Source organism: Heloderma suspectum, chromosome 4 (assembly GCF_057233095.1).
Source record: "Heloderma suspectum isolate Gila_16-S chromosome 4, 16-S_ref, whole genome shotgun sequence".
NCBI lineage: Eukaryota > Metazoa > Chordata > Lepidosauria > Squamata > Helodermatidae > Heloderma > Heloderma suspectum.
In genome coordinates this window covers 294,483,508-294,492,236 of record NC_139461.1, presented here as the reverse complement: position 1 = coordinate 294,492,236, position 8,729 = coordinate 294,483,508, and the positions used below count along the sequence as shown (strand labels likewise).

Here is an 8,729-nt window from a genome sequence, read left to right as displayed (position 1 = left end):
TCGAAAGTGTGACATTAAAGTGTGACAGTTTGCGTTAAAACGCCAAGCAAACAAATTTCTCCCCCATCCCTAATTCCAAGGCAACCTGCTGCTTCTTGGCTTCTGCAGCCGGAGCAAGTGCCCTTACCGAGAGACAATCCCCAGAGCAGCATAACAGGGTGGCTGCTCTTGGGGATGTGGTGGGCCACCAGCAATGCCTTTATCCTGTCACTCTAGATTTATGTCCCTTCAAGAATCTCCATGCAGAATTTTTTGCGCTTTGCCTTTATTTTAATTGACCCGAGTGTACCCAGGGGGTTTCAGTGAAACAGTGGGGGAGGCTGTTCCTTCCTTTCCCAGGGACTCCATCCACTGTTTCAGGACACGGAGCTCAGCCGGCTAGTTATCCCCCTTGAAAGGCATCTTCAGCTGGCAATGGTGGGTGGTATTGTGTCCAGCCCTCCCCTCCCCCTGTCTGCCAAGACAGATGGATTGTGGGAGAACGGTTCGTGATGGCCCACATTGGTGCCACCGCCGCTCTCTGCCAGCTTTTCATACTCTGCGGTCGGATGCAGGGATCTCCTCTGGTGCTTTCTCTCCCAGATGCTCTTGCGTTGCTTGTGGGTGTTGCTGCTCCCCTGGACCGCTGGCCCCTGACCTGTGCTGCCCCTGCTCTGGCTGAGAGAGATCCGGTTTGCCAGGACGTCCTTCCCAGAGATGGTCCGAGAGGCTGGGAAGGGATGGTCGGGCTGATCAGGGTTGTGTTCTGGGCTGGGAGGCAGTGGGCTGACCAGGTAAACATACACTTCGGCTTGCTGTGCCGCTGGCAAGCACTGGTGCCACTCCAGGCCCAGGCGGTGTGGGGGCCCCCGGGGAGAATGGGGGTAGACGTAATCCTCACCATTGAGATGGGTTCTGGATGCCGTATCTGAAGCAAGGGCGGAGTACACCACCCGTCTGGGGCCTGGTAAGATTGGGCTGGGGATGAAACTGGTCTCGCTGGACTGGGGGCGAAAGGGCTCGTGCGGGAGTTCCGGACAGCGGGGAGCAAGTTCTTCTGTGGTCGAGCCGACAGAGCGTTGCAGGAACCTCTGCCCTTGGGGGCCCTCTGTGGCGACCTCTGAGCTGTGTTGCTTGTCCCCGGTGGCCCTTTGGTGGTTCCGTGCATGGACGCTGTAGTGAGCCGAGCGGGTTCCTGCCTCCGCCGCGTGCTCGGGAGAGCCGAAGCTGAATCGCACCCACGAGGCGACGGATCCGGCGGGACACGCTGGCGGGGGCGTCTCGGCGCCTGAGACGTGGGAACTGTGCTGGCTGCTCCGGCGGCGTTGCTGGCCCCTGTACCAGCTGGCCTTCTTGTCGTCCGTGTCGTGGTGGCTTGACCACTCGCCGGTGTAGTAGGCCTTGCTCTTCCTGCCGGCCGGAGAACAGCAGACCTTGGAGTCGTGCGGGCCACCCATTCTCACGGTCACCTTCACGGGGTCCACAACGCAGCGGAAGCGCAGGTTGGAGACTTTGTTACGGCTCCGGAGCAGCGCCGTGTCCTTCCACAATCGCGAGCTGCTGGAGAGGACCCTCATGGTTCTGAGCAAGCTGCCCCCTGTAGGCCAAGGAGGAGAACTGTAAGAGCAACAGGAACACAACGCCGGAACAGAATACTGAAAGGTGGCTTGCTGCCTTAAGCTGAATGGGTTAATTTATGGCCGCCGGCTCCGATCTAGTGCCCCCCAAATGGGTTGGACTATAACTCCCAGCATCCCCCAGCCAGCATGGCAGGCTGGGGGGGGGGCGGTTCTGGGAATTGTAGCCCAACCCATCTGGAGATTGGGGAAGGCTGACCTATAGAATCCCTAATCAAGAAAGTCCCATTCATTTTTCCACACCTTATCCTGAACAGGTTGTCAGGTGAAAGAAGTAGAGAAATTCAAGTGGGAATAGGAGGGAGGGGGAAGGCAACAAAGATGGAGAAAATTTAAGAACACAATTTCCAGGATTCTCTGGGAAAAGCTGTAACAGTTAAAGTGGCAGGAATCTGTGACGAGCTTGCAGCGTAGACAGGGCTGCCTCCTTGTCTGAGGGTGCAATTGGTCACATGCCCCCTGGCGCCCCTCCTACATTGGTGGGTTCCCCCAGCCACTGACTTCCTGGCAGTGGTGTAGTGGTAAAATCTGAAGTGCATGCGCTCATCATGACAGTCACCCATAGCCACGCCCCCAAGCAGAGTCCAGAAGTGCAGGTGGCTGTGTTGATCCTTACCCACAAACCAGTTCTAGGAGTTTCATCTCCACCAGGAGCAGGTCTTTTGTAAAGCGAATGGGTCCTCGTTGCCCATTCAAGACCAGGCCACCCCAAAATACTTTGCACTGCCATCTGGGAACAATATATGGTTGCTGGGGAAATTCACAGCTACTACGACAATTGCAGCTAAGCTCAGAGGGAACAGGGAATTCCGAAGAGGGAGGGGTGGCAGATGATGGCAACGTCCCTGCTAATGAAAACGTGCCGGTGGTGCATCCCTGCACACCCTGGCTCCACGGCACCACTGCTGAGTGATGGCAGGCACTGCAAGCCACCATTTGAAGCAGCTGAAAAATAGGTAGGAAGAAGGAAGGAAGGAAGGAAGGAAGGAAGGAAGGAAGGAAGGAGGGAGCGAGCTCAGGGTGGATGGATCAATCATCCTAAGAACCTAGAGACAAAAGGGTTAATATTAGGGATTAGAGATATTTTCTTCACCACACACTTCTTACTCATCTACAGTTTACCTTTCTTGAAGAAAGAATCATACATTTTCTTCAGGAGCGGAGCAAAGTTAATCCGTAACTGAAGAGAAGAAGAAGAAAGTGATTGTACTGACCCGCAGTGACTTGGCTGACTGAATTATTTAGGGCCCCTTCTGACGGTAGTCTGAGGCCTGAGATGCTTGAACATGGTTCCTTCTGATGCCATTGAGTGATGTTGGAAGCATTGACCCAAATAGGAGGGGCTGCCGATATGGCTACTTTCCACACCAGATCACCTCCCACCCTCCACCCCACCTCCTCAGAGCAGGGGCAATTGTGGCATGAAAAACTGCAGAGTTAGCAGCTCCTCCTATCTGATTTTGGTTTTCTGGTGTTACATCAATGGCATTGGAAGGCGCCATTTTGCTTTCCACACTTCTGCTGAGGTAGTGTTGGAAGGCATCTTCACAATCCTACTCCATTTCGTATCTGGAAAGCAAAGCATCCCTTTACAGGAAAAAAGCCCCAAACCTGTGGGGATATTGTCCTGTGTATCTCCTGCATGGCCATGCACTCAGAACACCGCAGACACATACATCTCTGAATATGTATATGTATGCACAGAGAGAGAGAGACGAATGTTCTAGGTTCAGTGTTGGCTCTAGGGGGTGGTGAAACCTTGCTAAGATGTCCTCAGAGAGGTGGTTCCTCTTCTTCCTTATCACTGTTACTGCTGCTCATTTGCTTGTCTTGTAATCTGGGCCTAATCCACACCACCTTCCAGACAGAGAGGACAAGGCAAGCGAGGGCTGTCGCTCTTCCTCCTGCCATTGCTCACTTGCTTGGAGAGAAAAAGATGGATGGGCAGCAACAGGGAGAAAGAGGAGTAGTGCAGGCAGGGGCTCTGGCAGGTGACTGTGGGCTCCCTACTGAACCACAGACCCTGGCAAATGCCCATTCGTGCTGACCTGTAACACTGTCCCTGTCTAGGTATGGCGGGTCTCAGCTGTTCATTCAGGACAAAATCAGCCCCTTCAAATTGCACCCCGGAAGGAAACAGGGAAGCTGTGCAGGTGCCGGAACGCTTGGTCCTTCCACCAGCCCACCCCCAACGCAAGGATGCACATACTAGTCCCCCGCTTCGGTTTGCTTACCAAGGTGATGAGTTTAACAGCATATTCCAGTAAGGCAAAAAGTCCCAACACAATCAGGATGGTGGCCAGTAGTTTCTGGTGGGGCTCACCAAAGGGGAGGCAGCTGTTTTGCACCTTGTCCCCCGGCGCAGCCATAGCTGGAAAGGTAAAAAGGAAGCTGGAAGTCAGTGCAGCATCTTCCCCCTCATCTCTCCCCCTCAGACTGTTGTCAGCCACCGCAAGAGCAAGCCAGCAAGGGCTGCGGCAGTGCAAGGTGCTGAGTGAGTTGCTAAAGCAAAGGTGTGTTGGCACTCAGGCCTTTGTGACAGGGGCCTTGTGTCATTTTGCAAATGTGAGTCAGGTTAGGATTGTCTTGGCTGGACCAATCAGAAGCGGGCCTTTCAAAGGACACTGCACTAGCGCAAAGGTCCTCACGAAGCCATTTGCAACTGCCTCTGGTGTGGTTTCTTCACACAGACAGAGGCAGTGAGCTGTTGTGGTTAGAGCATCCAGACTTGAGTTCAAGTGTGGACTCGCCCACAAACCTTACTGGGGTGACTTTGGGCCAGTCACCATCTCTCAGCCTAACCTACCTCACAGGGTTGTTGTGACGGTCAAGTGGGTCAACTTCCAACCATGTACATGGCTCTGAGCTCATTGGAGGAAGGATGGGATGCAAATGTGATGAATAATATATCTGAGGCGGTGCAGTGGAGTCCTAACACAGGGAGTGCAGCTCCAGGCCTTCTTTCAAAGTGGGTGCATCATCCCTGGAGCGCCAGAGTTTTCTGTGTTTTGGCAAGTCAATGGCGTGATAACGAGGCTTTCATGTTTTTGTTTGTGACAGATTAGCATAGAAGAAGTCAGGGAAGGAGGAAAATAATCAAGCAGAGAGTGGAGACTTTTTTCCTTGTTCTTCCTTTTTTTGGATGGGGTCCCTAGTTCACACTAACAGTTTGAATGGTAACACTTCTTGGCAAGATTATTTGCCTATCCAATTAAAAGCTAAAAACAGCATTTCAGCTGACTGCAGGTTTTTGGTTTTTTGTTCAAACTTGGTTTCTTTTACAAGCTGAACCTATGCAGTTAGAAGTAAGCACCACTGAGTTCAGTTTAGCTTACTCCCAGGTAACTATGCACAGGATCGCAATCATCTCCCGTAAACGTAATTTTGAGATTTTATCAAAATTGGATGTCTGTTTTGAATGTCTGTGTTTTATAGGTTTTGGATGTCTGTGTTTTATGATGGAGTTGTTAGAACTTGAAGCGCTCTGCCCTAAAAGGCAGCCTAAAAATAATTTTAAATAAATACCTTTTTAAAACCAGAGTGTTAGCTCCTTTGAGAATAAATAATGGAAAAACAGGATTGTTTGCCTGTTTGTCCATCCATCCATCCATCCATCCTGGATTCTCCTTAGAGGAATTGGTATGGGGACTGTTATGATTAACTCCTGCGCTTAAAAATTCACCACTACGCTACTGTTAGTAATACTTTATGTATTATATTGGACTTTTGAATGTGACTGTACATTAATGGCAGCGTCACAAAGTTCTGATTAACTGAGATAGTTATTTTCCAAATTAAAATCCAGGGTACTGTTCACTCTCACAGCTGAGATGTTTGATTATGTAAAAATCAGAATTGCCCATGCTCAGAGGATACACACTTGCAGTATTTAAGAACATAAGATGAGCCATGCTGGATCAGACCAAGTATCCATCTAGTCCAGCATTCTGTTCACACAGCGGCCAACCAGCTGCCCATGCGAAACCCACAAGCAGGACACAAGTTCAACAGCACCCCCTCGCCCATGTTCCCCAGCAACTGGTGTACATAGGCATACTGCCTTTGATACTTGAGGTAGCACATAGCCATCAGGACTAGTAGCCATTGATAACTTTATCCTCCAGGAAGTTGTCCAATCCCCCTTTAAAGCCAACCAAATTGGTGGCCATCACTACATCTTGTGGAAGTGAATTCCATAGTTGAACTATGTGCTGTATGTAGAAGTACTTCCTTTTATCTGTCCTGAATCTCCCACCAATCAGCTTCATGGGATGACCTGGGTTCTAGTATTATGAGAGAGGGAGAAAAATGTCTCCCTATCCACATTCTCCACACCACACATAATTTTGTACACCTCCATCATATCTCCCCCTATTTCTTCATGAGTCATCAATCTGGTATCTGATTGGAAGGGGCAACACCCAGAGCAATAGATCATGCAGAGACATAACTGACAGGCTCCTTTGAGGGTGGATAACTGCTGCATATTTGGACAAGGAATGATTAGTTAGATGATCCAATCTCCATCAGTGTAGAGATAATCGCAGGATTATACAGCAGAGGCTGATTTGAGGAGGCAAGCCCAGAGCCGTCAATCATGCATAGACACAACGGACAGCCTCTTTAGAAGGTAATGCATCTCTGCATCATGAGTGATTGGATGATCTGATCACATCCAATGCACAAATGCAGCAGAACAGGGCTGGCCCTACCATTAGGTAGCAGATGCTGGGTGGTGTGGAGGGGGGGCAGTCCTCTGGCTGTTACCCTCTGTTGGAGGACAGAGCTGTAGGTTCTAAACAGCCTGCCTTGCATCCACTAAGCTAGCCTGCTGCCCTCGGGTGTGCTGGAGGATGCTGTCCCATTACAAATGTCGAACTAAGATTCAGTAGCCAGTCCAGTCAGCTTCTATAGGTAGAAAGGGAAGGGCATCTTGTCCTTCACCTCAGGCAGCAAAATGTCTTGGGCCAGCCCTACAGCAGAATTCCCCGGTAGAACTGAAAAGGAGAAAGAAGGACCTCCTCCACAAATTTAGCCCATAGGGAGATCAGCTCACCCACTTGGAGTTGCTCCCCAAAACCCACGGCAGGGGGCTTCTTTCCACATTGCTGCAAAATGTGGGCCTCCTTACAGCTTGCCCTTTGAAGTGGGGTAGCATTGGTAGGGGGAGAAATCCATGGGAAGAGGGCAGGGGGCAGCCTGGGCACCTCTCCCCCTCGCCTCCCTCCCTGGGCCTGAAAGAATCTCTCGCTTTCCCTTTGTCAGAGTTGCCTACTGCGAAAGCTCTCTGTGCTGTCCATGGAGGATTGAGTCCCCTGAGCAAACCTGGCAGGGGCCAGAGCTCAGTGGCAGAGCCCCTGAGGGGCATGCAGAAAGTCCCAGGTTTGATCCCTGGCATCTCCAGGACATGGGGCTAGGAAAGGGGCTGCCAGTCAGGGTCAACAATACTGGGCTTGATGGATCAACAGCCATTGCAGGATACTGATGATCTAGACCCATTCCAGTCTGGGTTTTGACCTGCTTATGGGACAGAGTGAGCCTTGGTTGTCCTGATGGATGGCCTTTATCGAGAGGGGGACAGGGGGAGTGCAGCCCTGTTAATTCTGCTCCAGGTCTCTGTGAAAGGTTGTCACAGAGAGGAAGGACAGGATCTCTTCTCGATCACCCAAGAACGCAGGAGACGGAGCAACACGACAATGGAACCAATGACCTAGGGAGGTGGTGGGCTCTCCCACACTGGAGGCATTCAAGACACGGCTGGACAGCCATCTGTCAGGGATGCTTTGACTTAGATTCCTGCAGGTTGGACTTGACGGTCTTATAGGCCCCTTCCAACCCTACTATTCTATGATCCTATAATTCTCGTGAAGACTGCTGGGAACGAAGCCATGCTAGAGCAGTGTGTCAGGAGCACCCTAGCGGCCTCTTTCAGTCTACTCCAATAGCCAACTCAGGACACAGACAAAAGGATTCTTTTCAAGGCTTTAATCCTTTTACAACTTAATGACTCTTTCAGATGCTGATCACCAGCGACTAAGCAATGAACAGCAGAGTAGCCTATGCTTCGGGATACGCAGTTGGTCCCCGTTTGAAGGAGAATCACTTGCAGACCCTGAACTTATGGGCTAGGGAGAGTTCCTCCCTCTTTCCCTTGGGTCCACGGGACGCAACCATTTCTTGCGCGCCAAACGGGCGCTACGCCTCCTTTCCGCGCCCTCCGTTGCTCGTCACTCCCTGCGTCTGCGTCGAGCGTCTAGCAAGCCCCCCTCCCACACTCTCTCACTGTCAGGGTCACTATCTTTCTCAGGAATGCTGGCAGGAGGAATCTCTGCCAGCTGCTGTGCCTGTGAGGGATGAGCTGGCTCCTCTCCCACGGATTGCTGTTCCTCCTCAGAATCAGAACTGCTCTGGGGTTCTATGGGCTCAGTTTCCACCCTGACACAGTGACTCCTGGAAAGGGGCAATGAGCGGTCTCCTCCATGGGCAAGTAGAATCATAGATCTGACAAGGATCTTGGAGGTCATCTCATCCAACCCTTCTGCTCAATGTAGGATGCAACCACAGCATCTCTGCTAGATGGCTGTCTAGCCTTTGCTGAAATACCTGGAAGTCAATTGGTCTTTCACATTAAAATGAATGCTTAGTCATGAATTATGCAACTGGTCAGCCTAAATATGGCAAAACACCATTTTACACATTACACAGAGGCAAACTCAGGTGCACCAATCAGTGTATGCTCAGGAAGGAGTGCAAGAACAACCACGGCTCTTGCCGAGTATACCATAAGGCGTAGTGATGGCCACCAATTTGGATGGCTTTTAAAGGGGGTTAGACAAATTCCTGGAGAAGGCTATCAATGGCTACTAGTCCTGTATAGAGCTGTGAAGGCCTGGGGGAAAAAAGGGAAAATTTGGGAAACCCTGTTTTTTTTTCCTGTTTTTTTCTTAGGATCATTTTTCTTTTTTTCTGAAAATTTTTTGGAAAATTGAACAGCTTTGGATTATGAAATATTTTCTTTTGGAATTTAAAACAAAGTATTTATATATTGTTACTCAGCCTTTACTCTGCCGAAATGATTTCTGACAACTATATAATAAGAACATTTTTATAGAA

The 8,729-nt window shown here is 50.5% G+C and overlaps 1 protein-coding gene across 1 annotated transcript; it reads right to left on the bottom strand.

Moving 5' to 3' along the window:
* Positions 1–254: 254 nt before the first annotated feature.
* Positions 255–4,510, bottom strand: LOC146348883 (uncharacterized). The gene is made up of 4 exons (XM_084854217.1): positions 4,423–4,510; positions 3,851–3,987; positions 2,739–2,796; positions 255–1,576 (listed from the first exon to the last, which is right to left on the bottom strand). Exons 2-4 carry the CDS (start codon positions 3,983–3,985, stop codon positions 405–407), a joined length of 1,365 nt encoding a protein of 454 aa, XP_084710343.1. The 5' UTR covers positions 3,986–3,987; positions 4,423–4,510; the 3' UTR covers positions 255–404.
* Between the last annotated feature and the right edge of the window lie 4,219 nt (positions 4,511–8,729).

Bases quoted from the DNA above. Each gene is read 5' to 3' on its own strand.
- LOC146348883 (XM_084854217.1), bottom strand. From the start codon at position 3,985: ATGGCTGCGCCGGGGGACAAGGTGCAAAACAGCTGCCTCCCCTTTGGT. The intron at 2,797-3,850 runs GTAAGCAAACCG...TCTTCTCTTCAG, and splicing joins CTGTTAAACTCATCACCTTG to TTACGGATTAACTTTGCTCC. The intron at 1,577-2,738 runs GTAAACTGTAGA...CTTGGCCTACAG, and splicing joins TGATTCTTTCTTCAAGAAAG to GGGGCAGCTTGCTCAGAACC.